The sequence below is a fragment of the Lynx rufus genome, unplaced genomic scaffold (genome assembly GCF_022079265.1).
Source record: "Lynx rufus isolate CCGP_SWC_20201006 ecotype Redwood Valley unplaced genomic scaffold, mLynRuf1.p SCAF_2, whole genome shotgun sequence".
NCBI classification, from domain to species: Eukaryota; Metazoa; Chordata; class Mammalia; order Carnivora; family Felidae; genus Lynx; species Lynx rufus.
This window is the reverse complement of record NW_025814834.1, coordinates 39,608,870-39,633,504: the sequence shown is the minus strand read 5'-3', so window position 1 is coordinate 39,633,504 and position 24,635 is coordinate 39,608,870. Positions and strand designations below refer to the sequence as shown.

Sequence of the window (24,635 nt, the reverse complement as noted above, 5' to 3'; positions counted from 1 at the left end):
ACAGGAAAGTCCACTAGTAATGGGATGGTTATGTTTTCCTTTAAAATATTCATGTTCTTTTGAATACTTTCACGTTTGATTTGTTCCTTCCTGATTTTTTTTTAACTATTTGCCTCATACACATTTTGTTTCATTAAAGGTATATCAACATTTTTGTTTAATTTTTAGTACTCTTTATTCTTAATAAAGTTGAGAAAATTTATTTTTATTTATTAATTTATTCAATTAATAAAGTTGAATTTATTTGTTGCTCATATGTATAAAAAGCAGCACCATTTAATATGGAAAATGACCCTACCCTTTGCTGTTTCTGTTTCTATTATGAAATATGTTTTGCATCTATGGAAATATCTTTGTGTTTCTTCCCTGGATAATCAGATATTGATTTTAGCAGTTATAAACACTGATTTTAAAATCACTTCTATTTAAAAATAAATAAAGTCACTTATATTTTAAAATCTTAGTGTATTTGTAAAGAAGTGCTTTTATTTATTACTTTAGATAATATCTTAGAATCTTTTGTTGATAATAACCAGACATTATCATATTCTTTCTACCAGACTTGTGGGGTCTGCATCAGTCAAACATGTTGTTTTATATCTTCACAGGTCTGATGCATGTTGGGAATTTTCTTAGGATTTCTAGAAATGTTCTGTGCAGTAGATAGAGTAGTATCTCACATTAAGACCTGAGAAGAAGCATTTTTTTATTTGTGTGTTTTGATTTTGTTTTTTATACCATAAAAAAAAATCATATAATGAGGTAGCAAGTCAGTAACAAGCATACAACTGAAGTGTATTATGTGTGGGGGAAAAAAGAAAAAGCACCACCACCTGCTTTGCCTTCATTTTAGATATTTTGCATATGATAGGTCCAAACTTGTTTGCTATGTGTTGTCTGCTTTGTTTTGCCCTTAAAAGTACTGGTGGATGAAGCTGCCTTCTCTTGTCTTCTACTTTTAGCATTTAGGCTAGAATGATATATTTTAATATAAATTTATTAAAGTACTTTGTGTCTATTTGACAAATGATTGATGATTTCACTTTGAATAGGAAAGTGATTTTTCTTCTCACCCCTTACAAATATAGTTGTGAGTGATTTTTATCAGTTACCAAGAAAGTCATTATCTTCATGTATTAGAGTGGAAAAATGGCTAAAGTCCATAAAGTCTTGGGTAATGAAGTTCAATGTATTTCCATCATAAATCCTTAAAAGAAACCTTTATTTGTAATAGTTATCTGTATTACAGATTATTTTCAAATAATATTTAGAATATTTTTCATTACATAGTAATTTCTTTTTCTGCTTAATCTTCTTAAAGTACTCTTACTTAATTTGTTTTATCAATTCCCTTGCAGTGTTTGAACGTCACTCAGTTGTTAAAATACTATGGTCATGGTGCCAATTCTCCGATCTCACCTGATTTATTTACATACCTTTGCCCTGCTTTATTGTATCAAATCGACAGCAGACTTTGTATTGAGCATTTTGACAAACTTTTAGTTGAAGATTTAAATAAAGATAAAAATCAGGTTCCTGAAGATAAGGCAAATATAGGGGCATCAGGTAAGAAAGATTTAAGTTTTTTTTCCCCTCAAAATAGTCTCTCTACTTATTTTTTTAATGTAATTGAATTAGTACTGTAATTCCAAATTGTCTTCCTTTGGGTGACTTTCGGTGTTTTAGTCAGTCTTAGATATGAGCATTTAGAAAGGATTGGGGATAGACAAGAGGCACAATACAGCTTACTTGTCCCTTTCTGGTATTATGGAGGAATGTTTTTGCTATGGATAGAGAACTAGATTAAAAAGGAGATTGTAGGTTTGCGATAAAATGGATTCTTCTTCATGGGCAAATGTAAATATTGGGGCCACTAATTAAAGTGATTTGGTGTTATAGTTACTTTTTAGCAGAGTTGAGGGCCTCTGATAAAAAGCTAACATTAAGTTTATAAGGAAATACAAAGGGAAGCCAGTGTGGTTAAACTCTCTGAATGTTTCAGAAGTGCCAGTGATTGGCACATGAATTCATCATGGGCAGTTTTATAGAGACCTTCAACAAAAGACCGAAACTATTGTTAAAATTCTTTCTAGATTTTTAAAAAATGTTTATTTTTGAGAGAGATTGAGCAAGCAGGAGAGAGAGGGAGAGGGAGACACAGAATCTGAAGCAGGCTCCAGGCTCTGATCTGTCGGCACAGGGCCGATGTGGGGCTCAAACTCACGAGCCATGAGATTATGGTCTGAACAGGAGTCAGTCTGTTAACTGACTGAGCCACCCAGGCACCCCATCTAGGCTTTTTTCAAACCATATTAGGTTGGCTACATAGCTCCACCTTCATGTTCACAGGTACCTCCCACTTGAGATTTCCAAAGTTTCTACTCCATGAAAAGTTTGTTCCTCTTACTGAATCCCTAAAACCGTAACAATTGTTTTTGATAAAATCTGAAAGTCTTTGAAATTTTTCCCATATGGTTTTTGTTTTGTTTCCTTTATATAATCAGTTGTCAAGTCCAATTGAATCTTCTCTTAAATACCTTCCAACTCTGTCTACTCCGTTATAACTTTTGTTCAGGTCCTTCTTGGTTCTTGATTGAATTGTTGAAATAACTTCATAACCGTCCCTTTCTAGAATACAAATGAGATTGTCTGACATAGACTTTTTCTTTTTAGTGATAGTTAACATACTTTTGTTAACAAACACGTATTGTAGTGTTAAGTGTTAAGTAAAAGTTAATGACTTCTCCTCAACAGCAGTTTTATAAGATGGAGAGTGTTCTTATAACTTTCCCACAGTCTCAGAGCTAATCCCTGATAGTACTGAGATTCAAGCCAAGGGTATTTAATCATTTTACTATCCATGTGCTGAGTGTTTCACATGCTTCCCCCCCCCCCCATTAAATTTTAACAATAATCTATTACATTATTATACGAGGGAGCTGTTACATGATTCTTGTTGTTGCAGATATGGAAACTGTGGTATGGACAAATTTAGTAATTTGCCTGCATTTCCTAGGCCTAATAAATGTTAGATCCCACCAACGCTAAGGTTTGTCTGATAAATCCTTTGGTCAGTTAATAACTATGCTATTATCTACCAGATTTAGTTAATTCTGAGTATCGCTTTTATGATTTTTGTCATATATCTTTACACTGTTCAGTATTTTTCATTAGATCTCTAATATTTTTCTTTATATCTTTTTATTATAAGCAATAATGTCTATGAGAACATGGATTTTTTTTCTTTTTTTTCTTTTTTTTTTTTTTTTTTTGGAGAGAGGGGCAGGTAGAGAGAGGGAGAGGAGAGAGAATCCCAACCAGACTCCACACTAACAGCATGGAGCCTAGTGCGGGGCTCACACTTCACGAACTGTGAGTTCACGACCTGAGCTGAAATGGAGAGTCAGACACCTAGCCGACTGAGCCACTCAGGCGCCCCTAGAAAACATAGATTTGATGTGATGTGCTAGTTTTATTTTTTTCTCCTATATTTTAGCAAACTGCATTATGCTGTATTGTTCAAATTTCAGAGTCCTTTACTTGGCCAGTCAGGCTTTCCAGGATAGGATTCCTGCCTACCTACCTCTCCATCCTTATCCCTTACCATTCTTTTTTAGTAAGCTCTTCTACACCCAATGTGGGGTTCAAACTCATGACCCTGAGATAAGACTTGAGTGCTCTACTGACTGAGCCAGCCTGGGTCCCCTGATCATTCGTTTATATCCTTTCAGCCTTAACCATAACAAACTCCTAATGACAGATTATACTCTTTTTCCCTCTTTTATCTCTGCCTTTTCACCTTCTAAACCTTTCTACTAGAGGGACTACTATGATTTGTCAAAAATTCAGCTCAAGGGTTAGACCCTCTGGGATAACCTATTTACTATCCTAGGCTTAATTAAATCCCCTTCCTTGACACTCTCTGGATATCTCCATTATCATACAGAGCTTGAGGGATTTTAATAATTGGATTTGTTATCTGTTTTTGTTGTGGACTTCAGCTACTTAAAGGAAGTAAGGTCTTTCATCTCAAGCATCTCTAAAGCCTAAGTAGGTAAAGGGTACTTTGAACAAAAAGTGCTGATATATTGATTGAATAAATTACTTACTATTAATCTGTAAGCTTTCAGTTATAACCGAGGAAAGACACTTGTTGAAAATGAGTCTTTGAAGATCATTTTATGACTACAGTTGACCTTTGAACAACACAGATTTGAACTGCATGTGTATATTTGTATGCGGATATTTTTCAATAAATAAATTAGAAAATCTCTTGGAGGTTTGCAACAAAAAAAAACCTCACAGATGAACCGGGTAGCCTAGAAATACTGAAGAAATTCAGGAAAAGTCAGGTATTGCAAGAATACGATATGTAACACTTATACAAAATATGTGTTGTTTACATTAATGGTAAGGTTTTCCATCAAGAGTAGGTTGTTAATAGTTAAATTTGGGGGGAGTTAAAAGTTACACTTGGATTTTTGGCTACACGTGCAGAGGCAGGGGTTTGTCCCCAACCCCACAGTGTTCAAGGGTCATTTGTCTATCAGCCTAGTGTACTTTGATAATACAGTCTTCTCAGAATGAGTGGAATTCTCATGAACTTTATCATGTGCAAAATCACGATGAAGGCAGTTCTGGCTGAAATGCCAAAGATGGAGTGGCACTGTTGCATTGTAATGAAAGAGACTAAATTAAATTAATATGTGTGAATGTGGGCCAAAAAAGAAATTCTGATAAGATAAAAGGTGGAAAACGCAGAATTTAAATTTTTTTCATAGCACAAGAGTATGGTAGACATGTTTAAGAATATCACATTCCATATATATATATATATATATATATATATATATATATATATATATATATAAGAGTTTTATTTGGGATAGAGATAGATATTCCTTAAAGCTTGAAAGAGTTCAAGTAAAAGAAAATGCTCTCAATACATAACAAAATAAGTCTCATAGGTACCTACCTATTGGTAATTTCTTTGCAATAGGAAAATAACTTGAGAATAGATAAATTAATCATTATAGTCTTTATTAGAACCTTACCATGTACTGTTCTAAATACTTTTACAAGGATATTTAATTTGTTAAACCCATGAGATGGAAACTTTTTTGTTCCTATTTGCTGGAATGGAGGCTTTGAGAAATGAAATAACTTGCCCAAAGTCACATAGCTGCCAGGTAGCAGAACCGTGATATGAACTGGAGTATTCTCCACCTAAAGCTTGTAATTGTAACTGCTGTACCCGTCTCCACTGCTTCTGCTAAAAAGGTTCTTAAGTCTGCTTTGCTAGCAAAAGTGTGACAGGAAGATAAAGAGAGTTACATTTAGTTATATTTGGTAGTGTTTTGACAGGTAGTGCAGACATAGACAAGAAAGTGGTAGAGGTATTTGTATAAGTAAGTATCGCTGTAAGTATAGATTAGTAAAACAAAAACACCCAAGAATAATAGTCTTGTTAGGTAATACCCAGTCATTAAGGCAGAGAAAGTCCACCTAGTAGCTCTCAATTCTGGTCTTTGGACAGATAAAATATGTTCCCTTTGCTGGCTTCATTACATGTTCAGTGACCTTTGTAGATGAGTAAACACCTTGAGAACCACAGTCTCTCACAGGTGCTTATAAATTCTCAATGAGGCAGGGGGAAAGGAGAAGCTAGGCCTGAGATTATTTGACTTACATTAAAAATAAAACACTTTGTTCTTTACATGGAAAAATACAGACAAGATTGTCACATCTAGAGTTAAAACGAATAGCCTTTTTAAATTTTTTTTATTTTTAAGGCTTCTGAGAAATTCTAGTTGTTATTACATCAACTCTGGATTATGACTTAAATTTTTGTTATAATATTGACATATTTTAACAATGGTATTGACAGATGCTTGACCATCATAATATTGAAAATTATAGTTTATTCAATCTGAAAAGCCTTAGAGGAAATAATACTAGGGGAAAGCAAATACATAACTAATAGTGAATATTGATTAGTTGTTTGCAGGTGGTTATTAGCACTGTCAGAAATGAAGCTTGAATTAACTATGTCCTGATAGATGTTAATAATTGTTAGAAAGAATGCCCTGCTAGTAATTATTTTTAATGACTGCTGCACTATTAAGAAAGGTTAACTTGTTCTATATAAATCTCCCATAGTGACACAGCGACCACCTCATTACTGCTCAAAGACTGCTGTAAACCAAGTATGCCATATACTGTGTGTGGTGGAAATCGTTTGTTTCACAAGATTGGCTCATTTAGTCATAGAGTTGACCCTAGCTTAATTACCAAGGGGGGTTGTGAATAGGCCGCTAAGCATTTTCTGCCAATTAAAATGCTGAAATTGTAGAAAACTGCCATCTTGCACATGCTTTGAACCGAGTTAATTAGAAAGTTTCCACAGATGAGCGCTTCTTTTTAAAAGAATGCATTTTCTCTCTAGATAATGAGAAAGGGAGTTGGTGAATAACTAAGCTTGAAGACCTTTAACGTTTTAAGCAACCTAATTTGCAGAATAAGTGAAGCTTGTTTCAGACATTTAACGTTTTTTATTGTATATGGTATCTTGGGTACAGATAAAGGAAACATTTGCTGGTTGTATTTAATAGTTTGTGTTTCATTGGTTGGCCTAAGTTTTAGAAAAGATGCCTTTTATTGTTTGGTTTTTGTTATTGTTTTGGGGGTTGTATATTAATAAACAAGTTGTGATTTTAAAAGTACAATAATTTGGTTAGAAATCAGAAAAATTTTATTACCTGCTTTTTTTCTATACATAGGAAATTACGGTAGCATTTATGTAAGCTTAAATACAAATGTTACAAATTCTAAAAATAAGTGTTTATAAATAGCATGGGAAAATATTTCAAGTACAATAAAATGAAAACAATTTTACTTCTCATAGGTCAAAAGGATTGTAATTGTCCTCGAAGAAGAGTTACAAGTTGTAAAGAGACTATTACTTAGAATTTTAGTGCTGGAAAGCTAAAATTACTTTTTAAAAAAATTTTTTTAAATTTGTTTAATGTTTATTTATTTTTGAGAGAGAGAGAGAGAACCTGAGTGGAGGAGGGCCAGAGAGAGAAGGAGACACAGAATCCAAAGCAGGCTCCAGGCTCTGAGTGTCAGCCCAGAGCCTGCTGTGGGGCTCAAGCTCATGAACCGTAAGATCATGACCTGAGCTGAAGTTAGATGCTTAACTGACTGAGCCACCCAGGCACCCCTAAAATTACTTATAAAAAATGAACAGTAAATCAGTATAAGAAAACATGTATCTATAACATACACTTGTGAGAGATAGCGGGTGGTTTTGCTAATGAAATAGGTATGATGGAATAATTGCAATCTATAGGAAATACCTAGAAAATTTCTAATTTATCTGAAACGGGAAATATAGCTTCTTAGCCCTTATTTCTTAGGAAATAAGAAACCTAAGTGATAATTTATGTTGGATGGGACATAAATATGTTAACCTTACTCTCATATGTATTTTTAGGTAACACTGAAATAAATAAAAGTATATTCTGATGATTTTATGTTATTTGTTTTGTGGTAATCCTTTGTCCCACCCCCATCCCAATTTGTTCAAATTTTGAAAGATGGATTGCCATTTGAGTTAATAGAATTAGTATTTCTTCTTACTTTCATGTTTAGACTTATTTTTCTTACTCTCCTTTATGTGGAACCACCTCTGTGAAGTAAATACATAAGTAGTAAATGACTGGGCCAAGAATTCACTGAAAATACTGTAGTTTAAATAAGGAGAAAACAGTGGATTAACAGGAGGTTTGGTTTAGTTTTTACTTTGCCGTTTTAGCTAGCTATTTAATCATTTTTTTATTATGTTAAAATATATATAAGATTTGCCATTTTAACCATTGATGTGTACAAATCAGTGGCGATTATTACATTCACAATGTTGTGCAGCCATCAAACTATTTTTTTAAAGATTTTGGTTTTGAGTAATTCTCTGTACCCAACTCAAACTCACAACCCTGAGATCAAGAGTCACACACTCCACCAACTGAGCCAGCCAGGCTATCTATTAAAAATTTTTTTTTTCCTTAAGTTCATTTATTTTTGAGAGAGAGCACGTGTGAGCAAGGGAGGAGCAGAGAGAGAGGGAGACAGAATTGCAAGCAGGGTGTGAACTCACAAATCTGTGAGATCATGACCTGAGCCAAAATCAAGAGTCGGTTGCTTAACTGACTGAGCCACACAGGCACCCTAAAAAAAATCTTTATCACCCCAAATAGAAACTGTGTAACCATTAAGCAACAAATCATCATTTCCTCTTAATCTCAGCCTTTGGTAACTTCTTGTCTTTTTTGTTTCTGAATTGGCTATTCTAGATAAGTAGAATCATACCATAGTTGGCTTTTTGTGTCTGGTGTATTTCGCTCTGCATAGTTTTCAAGGTTCATCCATATTGTAGCATATATTGAAACTTGATTCCTTTTTATGGCTGAGTAATAATACTCCATGGCATGTATATACCACATTTTGTTACTCCATTCATGCATTGATGGGCACTTGGTTGTTTCCACCTTTTGGCTATTTGAGTAATGCTGTAATGAACACAGGCATACAAGTATTGAAGTCTCCGCTTTCAGTTGTTTGGGGGTATATACGTAGGAGTGGGATTCCTGGGTCATAAGGTGATTCCATTTAGTTTTTTGAGGAATTACCAAACCTTTTCTACAGTGACTGTGCCATTTTACGTTCCCACCAGCAGTGTACCAGGGTTCCGGTTTCTCCACATCTTTGCCAACAAGTGATTTTCTTTCTTTTTTTTAACAGCCATTCTAGTAGGTGTGAATTCACATTATTTAACATTTAACATCTCTCTGCCTCAGTATGTAAATCTGTAAAGTAGAATGACACTGGTCTACATTAGCATTTTCCAAATCCTGTTTTGTAGGATCCTGGTTCATTGAGATATACTAATAGGTTCCATGATCAAGTGAGTTAGAAAAATGCCGCACATTGTATTCCCCTTGCAGAGATTCATATTGCTTATTAAATTGGTGGAGGCTTTGAGGGAACTTGTTTAACCAAGTATTACCAAATCTTTTTGATTATTGAATTCTCCTCTCCTTCCCCTTGGAATACCTCTGAGAATTAGATGAACACAGTTTGAGTTATACTAGTGTAGATTATTAAAGTCCTTTCTAGCTATATAGTATGAAGATAGCAATTACAGTGCCAGTTAAAGTAGCTTACTGGTAATCAAGGAATTGGAAAGATAATTCTCCTTTTAAAGTGGCAGAATAATAGACATCTTTGAAAATGGTTTTAATAATTTCCAACTCTGTCAATACAGGCAATGTATATATGGAAGAATACTTATGATAGTCCCAGTTGTGCTCTGTGTTTTATACAAAATATGTTATGAGAAGTTATAGGATCCATTAAATCTTTTGAAGGTAGCATGCATACTAAATCTATTTCCTCTAGTTGGAAAAATGAGAGAACTCTTAATTTCAGAAAAGTTATATAAGGTGTTCAGAGTTATACAGATTATTTAACTTTAATATAAGAGCTTAGTCTTTTTCTGATTCTTGGCTTTTGTTGTTGGTCAGTAACCAATTATTGACGATCATTTGGCCAAGTGACCAGAAAACCAAAAGCATCTGTATTATTTATTTTTTAAAGTGTGTGTGTGTGTGCGTGTGTGTGTATCAACTTCTTTTGGAGGGGCCACTGGCCAAGCTCAATGTGATACCGTTGCACTGACTCCAAGTGGCATCATTCACATTTTCTTTTAAGTAAATGGCATTCCCTTAAAGATAGAACCACGGTGGCACACCTGAAGTTGGGCTCTGATGCTGGATTGATTTATGTAAGGCTTTCTCCTTTGTGGGCTTATGTTTTCTTGTATTTTCTGAGTTTCAGATGTCAAATATCAGAAATGCTAAAGATTTTCTAATAATGACTGGCTTCTCTCTTTCAAGTATGTCTTAGTTCACAGATTTGCTTTCTCAGGTGGATGAGAAAGATGATTTCAGAGCTGATACGTAAGAAATTATACCTGGGAGTGTGTAATATGTGATATGTACTCATTTGTGCACATGTGAATTCATACACACTCTCACACTCAGACCCTCTCCCAACTATTTGTGTAAGCACTTGACTAATATAATGTGTCAGTCTGTCTGTGATTGGTGTTAAGTGACGATATATTTAGCTCACCTATCATATTGGCACATTGATTTTCACTGGATTCAATTTTGGTTGATTTGTCGTTTGGTAATTTGGTTTTTAGCTAATTAACCAAAAGCCATTTGAAATTATAAGTCACCTCAGAGCATTGCAAAATATTTATGGTTTCATAGACTCTTTTAGGACTTTTCTTCACATTCAGAACACCCTTAGCCAGGAGTTAATACGGGAATTTTAGAAAGGAAATACTTGCTTAGAATAATGTTCATTTTCAGATATAATTTTTGTGATTAGGAACTAGAATCACATTTTCTCTCATCTCTCTTTAATGATTAGATTTTTATAAATATGCTTATAAGGATATATGATGGTTTAATAGAGTCTTAGATTCTTTTTTTTTTTTTTAAGTTTATTTATTTTGAGAGAAAGAGAAGTGCATGTATGTGCATGGGTGGGGCAGAGAGAGAGAATCCCAAGAAGGCTCTGCATGGTCAGTGTGGGACCCAATGCGGGGCTTGAACTCAAAAACCGTGAGGTTGTGACCTGAGCTGAAATCAGGAGTCGGACGCTTAACTGACTGCACCACCCAGGCTCCCCTAGGGTCTTGAATTCTGTAATCTAATAAGCTCAAATGTTCAAATATGATCCTAATGCTAATATTTTATTAGTTTGTTAAATTATTTTGTGTAAATTGTTAACCATCTCAAATGTCTGTTACAGCAAATTAATGGTATACTCCTTATAATAAGATTTAGAAATTTAATTTCTATTGCAAATATCTTAAAGGGCAAATCCAAAAATGAATGAATGTATATTTCCCAGTGTAGAATATAATATTACCCTAAAAAAAAATAAAAAAGGAAAGATCAGGTTAAGTAACAGTTACCCAACTAGATTTTGGGTAAATTTAGCATCTTAATCTATAGATTATATGAATTTTCTTGGACATTGGGACATAGGAATAAAGTAAGAAATACTTCATTTGGACAGCTTCGGTGCTTAATTCCAGTGCATCATTTGCAAAATAATTCTGATTAATACAAATTTTTAATACGAGAAGTTAGCAAATTTGTTTACTCTTTATACTATATTTGGGTCTCATCTATAGCTTTGGCTATACTTTTGCATATATATCAGTATATACAGAGTATCATGGAATATGAATTACTGGCTTTTTAAAGTCATTTTTAGTACTGTTTTTCTTTAAATTCTTAATTGAAGTTGCTTTTATATTGATTGTTTTGAGATAAAGTGCTTCTAAATTTAATTACTGCCCAAGTAAGAAAAAAACATATTTGGGAAGGGAGAATTGTATATTAATATAGGAGACATATTATCTTCAGGTTAATGTATTTGTTACCAGCCTCAATTTGTCCCATTTAGTTACTACAAGTATCTTTTGTCCATTTTTTCCCCATTACTATGATTGAAACTACAGAGCTGTGGTAGTTTTGACACTCCTTTATTGGTTTAGTTGGCCAATAACTTTTATTGGCTCCCTGAATTTAGACCTATGGCCACCTTACTCCAACCTATTTCCTCAGGCTCTCCCACTGACTTTATTATTCCTGCCTCTGCTTGGGGCACAGAGATAAACTAACTAGGTCATCATTATTAAGTCAACATTTTGACCTTATATTTTTCTTTCTAGAATAGAGTTTTTGACCTTAGCTCCTTGTGCCTTATAGTCCCAACCATAGTTGTTCTTATCTTTTGGTTTCACTAACAATGTTGTCTTCATAATGAATCTTTTCCCTTTGCCTCTTTCTTCCGTGTTCCCAAATCTTTGCAAGGATTAAAGCCTCTAAATGCAAATTCTGGCTGTGTGTTTCTATCTTCTTTTGGACTTTTAGATTACCCGTGTTTATATCAGAAATTATCTGTTAGATATAGAATAAATCACAGAACTTCCATTAGTAGTAGATGACCTGTTGTTTTAATCCTGTGAGCTACCTTAGCATGGCATTAGCTTATAGTATTAATGTCATTGTATATTGTGACTAAAATGTCCAATGTATAAACACAGTTGAATTGATAAATCTCAGCATTTAGTGGGTGAAGTAAAGTTTCATTTCCTTACCTATCCTTACTTCTCTTTGTCTTTGAAATTTTGTTTACCTTGTTGAAGAAATACCTTTTCCATTGTTCCCTTACTATAACTTAACGTAAAATTTCTCAGATTATAGTCTTATTGGGTTTGATGAGAAAAAATAGCATTTTGGATGAAAAACTTTACCAAGTTATTATTGAGTGAAATTTTCTATAGATAAAAATTAAACGGAACTTTTAGGCCAGAACATTTCTATTTCACTTTAGGCCACCAATTGAAAATAATCTCACTTTTTAAATGAACATGCCCCATCCCCTGAACCACTGGCAGTTATTTCTGGTATCTAATCTATGTATGAATAGCCTCGATAAAGAAATGTGGACAGAATTCCCCTTTTCCATCACACTTCTGTTTTTCACAAATCCTGTTGTGAAAACATTTCTCTTGTGCTCTGGTTCAATCAAGGTTACATAGTGAGGGGCCTTTGGGTGGCTCAGTTGATGAAGCATCCGACCTCGTGGTTTGTGAGTTCAAGGCCTGCATCCCACACTGTCAGTGAGGAGCCTGCCTGGGATTCTCTCTCTCCTTCTCCCTCTCTCTGCCCCTCCCCCCTTGCTTGTGCTATCTCTCCCTCTCTCTCTCAAAGTAAATACACTTTAAAAAACAAAATCCCCCAAAATTGTATAGTGTAATTTTTACAAAGTAGAAAATGATACAGAAAGCCAAATTGGAGCAAGGGGAATTTGGAACTATTTATGGAGTGTAAAGATAGTATCAAGGGGACAGGATTGAATTATCCTTTGTAAAAATAAGAAATGAAATGCAAAAATGGTACCAGTAATAAGGCCTTTTTTTTAAAATCTCTTATGAATATGTTTCCATTTTGGACTGGTATGTTAAGTTTCTCAAACTTTGTATTAAAAGATTTACAAAGATAACACTAGATACTCAGCTTCCTCTAATGCTCACAGGAGAGTTTTATAATTGTATTCTCTAAATGAATAGTTTTATTGCTGTGGCTCTGCCTTTATACATTGGTAAAAATTTTTTGACAGTCTACATATTAAGAGTGAATCACAGCCTGAAGTCATTTTAAATCCCTGTTTCTAATAAGATGGGCTACTGAAGGTACTATTTATAACTTGGTCTGAACTTCTTAATTCTTTTTTAAAGTGTTCAGGTGGGTTATGTGGTTGTTTTGTTTTTAAACACAGCAGTGCCAAAATGTAAAACTTCTTAAAAAGCATAGTCAAGGTAAGATAATCTATCTTCCGTGACTCATTTATCTTAAGTTTATTGTTCTTTAGAGCTTTTTGGCTTATATTGTCATATTAATGTTGACTATTAATTTCTTTCCTACAGCATGGATTTGTGGTATCATTTCTATCACTGTCATTAGCCTGCTTTCCTTGCTAGGCGTGATCTTGGTTCCCATCATTAACCAAGGATGCTTCAAATTTCTTCTCACATTCCTTGTTGCACTAGCTGTAGGAACAATGAGTGGAGACGCCCTTCTTCATCTACTGCCCCATGTAAGAAATCTTTTTAATCTTTAAAAAAACAAAACAAAAATAAAAATATTTAAGCTAAAAAGGTCCTTCATTAGCAAACTATAGTACACTAATCTAGTATTTGTTGTATTTGCCTATAGGATGAAGTATTTTTTCCATTTGCATAGTTTTAATAGCAATAGTTTTGAAGTAAATGGAGTCATTAGGTTTTAATATAGCAACAAAAATTGGTTACATCAGTATTACTTTTTCCTGCCACAACGTATACATACCAAATCACCACAATGTACTCTTTAAATACAGTTTTATATGTCAGTTTAATCTGGGTAGAGCTGAAATTTACAAAAAATTGCTCTATTAGCAGTTCTGTAAATGAATACTTAAAAAGATACACCACTCATTGATTTTTATCTGTATGCTATATCAAGAAAGTCATTAGGAGAAATGTAGAAGTGGTCTTATGATTGTGCTTGTATAGTCAGTGTGCCCCAGGTATCTTTATTTGATCAAGAATAGGCTGACATATTCAGTTAACAATTTAGTTAACTGATTTCAGTTATAGGAATTTAGCTCCTTACATATGGGGCCATTTATGTTTTCTCCCGGAATACCACTTATTTTCTTCTATTTCAAGACCCTTCTAATAGTATCATATGCCCACACTTCTGGTACCATGCTTAGCAACCTTTTAAAATCTGTTATCAGTTAGTATTTTATACAGTGTTACTGCTTTTACTTCAAATGATGAAAACACTGGGGCTTTTTCTTTTCCAAATGTAAAATTACAGGTTTGAATGTTTTTTTAAAATATTCTTACCACCTCCTTTGGAGTATTGGGGAAACAGATTTGCGTTTTTTAAGTAATCTCTGCACCCATCGTGGGGCTTGAACTCACAACCCAGAGATCAAGAGTTGGACGCTCTACCAAATGAGCCAGCCAGGCACTCCCAGAATTGTTACTTGTGTGTTTTGTATACTCCTCTTCCCCTTCTTCACTCAGAGGAATTGGTTCAGAATTCCATATTTGGTATCTGGAATACCATATGACACTGCCTTAAAAAAATTGATTAATAAATCTTAAACTGTGAATGTAAATTTTTAAAAATTGATTCATTATGTTATTTACTGATTTCCTCCTTTATTCCTACCCCTTGCTTTCCCTTTTTACCATCATCAAGAATAGCCACAAAATTTCAAAACTGGGCCTATTAAGAACAGTTGATTGAAGTGAGAACAGTCTTCAGGTGCTATTTGACTTATTTTTTTTCTTAAGTATTAATTATGTAAAGCTGTTACCTTTTTAAATGGCCTTATCGTCTTTGAGAAGTTTAGAAATCTCTTCTCTTGGCTGCTAGCAGATGGAGAAAAAGTACAGATAAATGTTATAAGGAAGGGAAATACTTAAGACCAGATCTCTAATTTTTAAGATTGTTATTGTGGAACTTGTACGTTTGACAATTAAAAAGTACCCATTTCTGTAATTTATTTTTTGCTAAAGCTTTAAACTGTAGAAAAATAAACACATGTGTGAGTATATACTTATAATGTTCCACAGTTTGTAAGTACAGGTAGCATCTCATCACTTCTTTAATTTATAAGAGAAAAACATAAAAATATAATCAGTTTAAGAAAAAGATTACAGGGAGTCACAGGTTGTGACCGGCAGGTGAATTAGTTTGTTTTTACTGAATGTTAGACATCTGGGTCATGTTCACTTTGGTTTAAAAAGGACCCATGCTTCCTAATATCTTAATGCTGCTTGATTTTCTCACTGTAGTGTGTGTCAGCTCCTATAGCCATTTGAGTTTGTGGTCTTTGTTTTAGAGTTACCATGAAATGTAATACTTTCCAGGCCACTGAAAACAGACAGCAAAATTAAATAAAAGGCTACTTATATTTATGTGAGATAATATTTAGAGAACCACTTTAAAAATTGAAAGGTATTTTGTTGTGTGTCCTAGCAGATTATAGTCTCAAAATTTTAAAAAGCATCTTTAATTACTTGTTTAGAAGTTTTTGTTATTCTTATTAATAGTCTCAGGGTGGACATGATCATAGTCATCAACATGCACATGGGCATGGACATTCTCATGGACACGAATCTAAGAAGTTTTTGGAGGAATATGATGCCGTATTGAAAGGACTTGTCGCTCTAGGAGGCATTTACTTGTTATTTATCATTGAACACTGCATTAGAATGTTTAAGCACTACAAGCAGCAAAGAGTAAGTACTTTGTAATGATCTCTTCCATTTTCTGAGATACGAAACTCAAAAAAAAATTTTTTTCTGGCCACATGCTTAATTATGATGTTGGTGTGTGTTCAAGGAAACATTGACTTTGATCTTTGCCATTTTTATGTATATATTTTGTATATGAATGTATTTTGTATATATTTCCTTGAGACAAAATATGGTTTAGAACAGAGCTCCAAACTGGGACTCAGGGGGAGTGATTCTAATTCTTGCCCAGCTACAAAATAGCTGTGAAAACTATGACTCATTCCTTGTGATTTCCAGTTGCTATATAAATCTGTGGGAAATAAGCCCTACTTTTCGTCTGTATTTTCATATCATATTCCAAATAGTGTATTTAATTTTAATTGCATATTTTATTCAGGGTATTGCCATATTTAAGTGCCTTCAAAGGAAGGTTGATCAAGATGATGTGCAAGTGAATTATTATCTGAGGAATGGTAGAACGAACTAGGAAAGGATCAAAAGTGAAAGAAACCTAACAGCATTTGGTTTCCAGAGGATGTATGGAAAGGTGGATGGGTGAAGAATGGAGTGTTGGTAGGAGGGATGCCAAGGTGAGAGTGGCCGGAGAGAAATGAGTCAGAAGAGAGGTGATGGGGGCTTGAAGTAGAGTCACGTCATGAGGAATAGGAAAGATAAGGTGAGATAAGAGAACTATTTAAAATTTTAATGATTATTTATTTTTGAGAGAAAGAGTGTGAGTGGGGTGGGGGCAGACAGAGAGTGAGAGCGAGAGAATCCAAAGCAGGCTCCAGGCTCTGAGCTGTCAGCACAGAGCCAGAAGAGGGGGGCTCAAACCCATGAACCATGAGATCATGACCTGAGCCAAAGTCAGACACTTAACCGACTCAGCCACCCAGGTGCCCCAGAACCATTTAAATGAGAGAATCAATATGATTTAATTGTTGATGACATTCAAGAAATAGAAGTATTTTAGGGTCCATCTCTGAGTACATAATTTAGAATACGGTTATATATTGCAAAGTATATAGAGAAGTTTTGACATTCCTGTGAAGCTCAATTTTCTTCAATTGTGTGTACCTGCTAACACTGAAGCAGCAAATATTCATATTTAATTGTACAGAATATTAGGGACTGCATAATTTACTGGTAAGTATAAAATGTAGTCTTTCAAGAGGTAGTTCAAAGTAAACATGTTTTCTGTTTTTTATAATTTAATCTTGATCTCATTTTGCATTTAAATTTACTGGGAAAATTAAACATGTTTATTTTTGTAAACTAATGTAGACGAATAGAATCTCCAGAACATGGCAGCTCTTTGGAAATTTGATATTGAAAGAAGTAAATAAATTAAAGGAATTTGATTAGATAAATCAATGGAACACCATTAAAGGGGTACTCTGTATCTAATAGTAAGGAATTCTTCAAGGATATCAAAGAGAGGAATCTGTGCAGATAAATCAGTGTGTCTCCTTTATGATAAATAGGACAGTGAGTAACCAAAGATGAAAAAGTGTATGGCATTGTTTTGAAGAAAAGGAATTAGTGATCCTTGAATAGAACAGACGTTTGACCATCTGCAAAGAAGAGTCAGTTATTGGAAGGAAGCTTCCAGAGCATACATTAAGTAATACATCAGATGAGGACTGGTTTCAGCAAGTTGGGGCTTTGAGGGTAGTGATTTGGCAAGTTTTCAGGAAAGTGGACAAGGACAATCTGAACCAAAGCAGTTGAACACAATCCCAGCTGGTGTTGTACATTTTTTTCTTTTCTCTTTTGTGCTATGGTTGGCTTTTTTTCCCTTCCCCCCACTTTTCTCCTTTCTACTTCATCTCATGGCTGCTGTTTCTTTTCTTTGGTTGTCTCCATACTACTCCTTTTGAACATTTTGTGTTTCCCCAGTTTCTGTTACTTATTGCTACGAAGCAGAACCACCCACAATTTAATGACTTATAACAACATTTTATTATTTCTCGTAATTCTGTCAGGAAATTAGGCAGGATTCAGCCGAGCAGTTCTTCTGTTCCACCTACCATCAGCTACACTCACTCTACTACATTCAAACTCAGCTGGCCTGGGTTGGCCTCAACAGGGCAGGGGTAGGAAGCCCATGAATGTGTATGTCTGCATCTAGTGTCCTCCACGTGGCCTCTCTTTATTTTTTAAAAAAAATTTTTTTAACATTTATTCATCTTTGAGAGACAGAGCATGAGTGGGGAAGGGGTAGAGAGAGGGAGACACAGAGTCCGAAGCAGTCTCCAGGCTCTGAGCTGTCAGCACAGAGCCTGACATGGGGCTCGAACTCACGAACTGCAAGATCATGACCTGAGCCAAAGTCAGTCGCTCAACTGACCGAGCCACCCAGGTGCCCACACATGGCCTCTGTTTAGAGCCTAGGCTGAGTTTCTTCACAGCTTAGTGGCTAGCTTCCTCCAGCAAAAAAGCAAAAGGTGTCAGGTTTCACACTAGTTCCAGAACTGGTCCATCATTTTCTTGCATTCTGTTGATCAAAGCAAGTTAAAGGGGAAGAGGTTATTTGTTCTCATAAACTTACATAGATCCGAAATAGAACTTTAAGTTGGAAGAGTTGTTAGAGGTAGTTACACAGTTACATTGCTAAAAGAAGAAAGCAGACTGTTAAAAGATAGGAAAATTAAAACCTAAACAATGAAATACAATACTTAGGATTTATTAATAAGTGAGGATAGATTAGATGAGAAAGAAAACTTACCTTTATTGCAAAGCTGTTAAGAGTCGGTTACCGATAGGTCATTTTTTCACACATCACCTCATTTAATCCTAAGAATCTATCATTTTAATTTTACAGATGAGTATTCTTATGGTTTAATAAATTTAACTGCCCAATTCTCACAGAAGTAAACTACAAAGTTTGTGATTTTAACTCAAATTTGACCCTGCCCATTATGTCACATGTAGGGAAATGTAAGATTGCATTAAACACAATGAAATTCAAAGGGAATAAGCTTTAGTTTTTTGGAACTTCCTATTCCCATGCACTATTAAATAAGACAGATATTAAATATATTTCACACATTTCATTTGGTTGCATGTAATATAGTACTGTGTACTGTAATCTGTACTTTGAAGTAGATGAGTTGTTCCTTTCAGTTGAGTGTTTGAAAAAAAAACAACAACATAGAAATTTAGCTGAATATTTTATAATGAGACCCCTTGATTAATTTCTAAAAATTTTTTCTCTTTTTTTCCTAAGTAATTTATGAATAAAGTGTTACTACCACTTACCCCAAAGATGTTAACAAGTGAATATTGTTGCTAGTTGTGGCTGCAGATTTGATACTAATACCAGATTTTTTTCAGGGAAAACAGAAATGGTTTATGAAGCAGAACACAGAAGAATCAACTATTGGAAGGAAGCTTTCAGATCATAAGTTAAATAATACACCAGATGCTGACTGGCTTCAGCTCAAGCCTCTTGCCGGTAGACAACAGTTCTGACTAAAGAGAAACTTTTAAAATATAAACATTGAAATACTGCTTCTAACCTGTGCCTGTGTTTGAAATTTCTTGTTTTTGTGGCTTCCCTAATATTAGTTTCTAACTTGTATTTCCTAAAATGTGAGTGTATCTTGTGATTTTGTTTACTGTCTTGTCTATTTCAGCCTTATTAAAATGGAATGTGGGACTAATTATATCACAGGGCAAGGAACATACTGCACTTTTACTTTACAGAAAAAAAATGAAACAAACAAAAAGGCTTTGTAAGCAGTATACTCGTGTTATCTTTAGATCTTGGCAATGCAGGTCTCTGTGCCGTCCATATGGGATTGGTTTCATATGGAAGAGGGAGAGTGGTCTCCCTACTTAAAATCTCTGCTCATCAATTCAGCTCTTCTGTTGCCTGGTAAATGTGATGAGGTAGCTTACAATTGTTAAGGAAACATAAAGTATTTTAGTCTAATTTTCCCTTTCTGTTTGAACTTGTGTTTCCCCTGAACGTACCAATGATTTTCTGCAGAAAAGGGGCAGATGAGACTCTAACTGTACTCTGCTCCAAAATAACAATTTGAGAAGTAGTAGACTGTTTGTCACATAATAAATAGTTTTTGAAAACTAGGTGAGAGGCCAACCTCAATTAAAAAAAAATACTTAATCAGATGTTACCATTTATATGGGTTTCTGAGTAGCATTTTCAGATAGGTGCCATTGGAGGGTGCCAGCGATTTAAAGTTTGTTTTCTTCAGTGATAAGAGAGGATTAGACAGGGTAACTTTAAGTTTCCTTCTTCCCCTGAAAAATTATGGGTCCATTTAGTTGTCCTGTAAATGCTGCAGTAACTTCTACCCTTCGATTTTTAGCAGCTGTTCGTGATGTCCTCCCTCAGATTCACAGTTTCTCCACGCTTGCCAGTTCTTCTCCCCACTTTGCCTGCTGTTGATCTCAGTGTCCCCCCTTTACCTCATCTGGTTCATCATCTGGATGCTCAGAACCCCAGTTTGTTTTGTGTGTATGTGCACATGTTTGTTTTATTTGCTTTTATACATTTATTTGGGACTTCATTTAATCATTACACTGCTGTTCTGCCTGGGTTTAAATGAGCGAAGAAGCGTTCGTCTGCTTGTTGATAAAGTATATCCTTTGCTATTATAAATATAGGAACTGATGACTCGGTCGTTTCTGAAGATCGACTTAATGAAACTGAACTGACAGATTTAGAAGGTCAACAAGAATCCCCTCCTAAAAATTATCTTTGTGTGGAAGAGGAGAAAATCATGGACCATTCTCACAGTGATGGGTTACATACCATTCACGAGCATGACCTCCATGCTGCTGCACACAACCACCATGACGAGAGTAAGACTGTGCTGAGGAAACATAACCACCAGTGGCACCACAAGCATTCTCACCATTCTCATGGGCCCTGTCATTCTGGGTCCGATCTGAAAGAAACCGGCATAGCTAATATAGCTTGGATGGTAATCATGGGGGATGGCATCCACAACTTCAGTGATGGGCTAGCAATTGGTAAGTGGGCTTGAAACTTGGGTTATCATTTGTTTGATCTTTAAGGTCACAGATTCAGTACTAATACTATAAACTGTAATACATAGGATTAAAATTTGAGGTTAACAAATACACTGTTATATATTACTCTGGTCATTTGATTTGTTTCCAGAGGCTATGTTAATGTTTTTGATCAGCTTATTTGGGGCATAAAGGTATATTTTTACTGGGTTTTGCTTTTAATGTGTAAACAAATGTCTGTAGTATACTACTTTTATAACTCGATTTCAAGGCATAATCACATATGAAAGCTACCTTAACATTCTATTTTCAAATACATTTATATATCCCTGAATATATAATTTCAGTCCTGGGTTTAGTACTTTTTTATGTCTTTGAAAAGGTGAAGAAAAATTTTACCTGTTAAGCATCCATTGTACCAGATTCAAATATTAGAGTCTTGGCTAACGTAAACTGATATTACTAGTTTAGGAGAATATTAAATGTGATTAATATATGATTTTCTTTTCCAGACTTCACTCAGAAGTAGGCTTTGGTTTCTTTAAGAAAGGAGAGGCCATATTTTTCAATCTTTAGTAGCTGTCAATGTTAAAAAATAAAGAATTTACTAGGGGGAATCAAATGTATTTATATCTCTGATCTCAGTCCTCAAGACTGTCAGACGGATAATACTTTGTAGTATTTTTGCTCTAGACCCAGAAAAGTTCAGACAAGGATGTAGCCATTTAAGTATCTATAAATATTTATATGAGAGAGAGCGAATACAATCGTACGCTTAAAGGACTTGAAATTTAGCATCAGACTTCAACTCAGAAACTGAAATGCTGGAAACCATTACTACACCCACGCTTTCAGTGAGCTCTGGAAGGCTAATATAATGGAAAATTTAATTTCTTAGAGAATATTTCTTTCACTGAGTAGCTCTTTCTCTGGTTATTATATACGTATTATACCTCACTATATGTTCAAAAAGTATAATGTAAAATAAGTGAGTCACTCATATATTATGAAAATAATTTATATAGGCAAAAGAGGTTGTACCTATCCTTATTAATGAAAATGGAAAAAGCGGAAGTAAACATCACTTGATTTTCTTTTTACCCCCCACCTCAGGAGCAGCTTTCAGTGCTGGACTGACGGGAGGAATCAGTACCTCTATAGCTGTGTTCTGTCATGAGCTGCCACATGAGTTAGGTAATATACCAGATTTTGTCAAATCTTAAGACTTCTTCAGTTATAAATGCATATAAATTTTCGAGAGGTTAAAACATAAAAATGGCTGATGACAAGTAGAAATGTCATCATTCTTTTATATAATATGTATTATATGCACCTAAAAATGTATTGTTTTATATGTATGTATTTTTAATTTATGTAAACAGTATTATGTCCTTTCCCATTCTGTTCCTTATATTACTAATCATTATGCTTTTATTTAGTTTATTTTGAGAGAGAGAGAAAGAAAGCATGAGCACATGAGCAGGGGAGGAGCAGGGAGAGAAGGAGAGAAAGAATCCCAAGCAGGCTTCATACTGTCAGCGCAGAACCTGATGTGGGGCTTGATCTCACAAACCATGAGAACATGACCTGAGCCGAGGTCAAGAGTCAGATGCTTAACCAACCGACCCACGACCCAGCCAGGTGCCCCTCATTATGCTTTTAAACTCCACCCAGGTTATCATGAATTCATTTAATATGTTGCTTTTAGTCAGTACTTAAGAATTGTGCATTTACTGCATTTTACATATTTGTCACCTGGTATTAGATACACTACACCTTTAATTTCCTGCCACCACAGATAATGAGGCATCGAACATCTGTAGACTTAGCGCTTATAGACTCTTACAAGAACATCTTTTGGGATTATACCCAGGAACAGAATTGATGGGTCGTAGGATGTACCTGCCAGAGAAGTGCTGTATTACTAGCCACCATGGCCATCTCTTACCACCAATACCAGAGAGTTCCTGTGTTTCCACATCCCTGCCAAGACTTCACATTAACTAATTTTTGTCAATTTGGTAGATAAAAAATTATATTTCTTTGTTGTTTTAGTTGGCACTTACTGATCTACCAATGATTTTTTTTTTAATTTCTCTTCATGTGTTTTGATTTTTGTTTTATTTTTATTTTTATTATTTTTGAGCAACAGAGAGTGTGAGTAGGGGAGGGGCAGAGAGAGAGGGAGACACAGAATTCGAAACAGGCTCCAGGCTCCCAGCTGTGTCAGCACAGAGCCGGATGCCGGGCTCGAACTCACAGACCACAAGATCATGACCTGAGCTCATGTCAGATGCCTAACCAACTGAGCCACTCAGGCGCTCCTGATTTTTTCCTATAAGTTGAAAAACATTAGATGTGCACATGCATTCATTCACAGAAAATATCCAGGGGATGTAGAGATGACATAAATTTGAAAGAAAAAAGTAACTCCCTATTCTGAGTTTCGAAGGAATTTCTTCATATGCTCTTGCTAGTTTAATATTTTTCTTAAATTTATCTGGCTATGAAACATCTATCACTTGACTGTGTTTAATTTTTTTTATTGGTAGTAGCCTTATTTGCTTACTTTCAGTAGAGTTTATATGTATAATTTGCTTAGAAAATTATTAACTGCTCAAAGCAGGACAGTCTATTAATGCTTACTTGGTGCTGATTCTCTAAGCCTTGATTCCGTATTTAACAGTTTTGTTCCTTTGCCAGCCTTGAGCCTGTGTTCTTATATCCTGTTCATGCCCCATTTCCTTTATCCTGACTAAACCATTATTGCCTTCGTTGTCTTTTGCTTGGACAGTTTCCATAGTATTTACACCTAGTTTTGCTCTGTTCTAGTCCATCTCGTATACTTTATCCCAAAGTGACTTGCTCATGCAATCAGTCTTTCAGTAGTCTCCCTTACGTATAAAGTTAAAAGCTGAGATTCATTAGTCCTGCTTCCATTGGCCTTCATTTCTGCCTTTTCAGCCTTACTCACTGTGCTTGCTGTTGGATGTTTTCCACTTCACCCAAACATAATTCACCAAACATATGCTGTGGGTGCCTGAGCCTGCTTCTTTCCTTGTACCATGTTCCTACTTGGCTTGTCCTGTCCTGCTGATTGTCTCTCTAGTTAATTATGTTATGAGGCTTTTTTTCTCCAACTTGAGGACTGCCCTCCCGCTGGAGGATTACTGCCCTGTATGTGTTGGATTACTTTTTCATGTAAACTTTATCACTTAGCTTCACCAGGTCTTTCTTTGGGTGCTTAGTATATATCCATTGTAGATGTCCTATCTCTTAAAATGTAGGTTCTTTGTATGCAGATACTGTATCTTATGCACTTTTCTTAACTACTTTCCTGTGTTAGGAAGAGAATAATCTGCCAAATACTTCTTTGCAATTCCATAGCAATACACATCAGGGCTTTCTGTCAGTTTTTATATGTAGGTAACATATAGCCTAATAATTTTAACTTTGCACTCTTCATTTTGAACTTGCTTAGTAGTAGATTTGGATAGTCTGAACACACATCCACAATATACTGGGAAGACCTTCAACTTCCCTTCCTACCCTCTTCCTGCTCCCTAAATGGAGTATATCATGCCACTTCATGGTTATTGACAGCAGGGAGTTTGGAGATTAGGGATGATTGCCTTCCTGCCACTTACTCCTTTTTCTCTCTATAGTTTCTCCTTGAAACAATGAAATACAA

The 24,635-nt window shown here is 35.0% G+C and overlaps 1 protein-coding gene across 2 annotated transcripts in view; it reads left to right on the top strand.

The window, feature by feature from the left end:
• SLC39A10 (solute carrier family 39 member 10) overlaps positions 1–24,635 on the top strand; it is a 144,287-nt gene that overhangs the window by 104,102 nt on the left and 15,550 nt on the right. For both annotated transcript variants that reach the window (XM_047082612.1, XM_047082611.1), the window contains 6 exons: positions 1,359–1,566; positions 13,574–13,743; positions 15,758–15,946; positions 19,280–19,400; positions 20,576–20,944; positions 22,058–22,138. In XM_047082612.1, the coding sequence (XP_046938568.1) occupies positions 1,359–1,566; positions 13,574–13,743; positions 15,758–15,946; positions 19,280–19,400; positions 20,576–20,944; positions 22,058–22,138 (1,138 nt within the window). The remainder of the gene's footprint in view (positions 1–1,358; positions 1,567–13,573; positions 13,744–15,757; positions 15,947–19,279; positions 19,401–20,575; positions 20,945–22,057; positions 22,139–24,635) is intronic.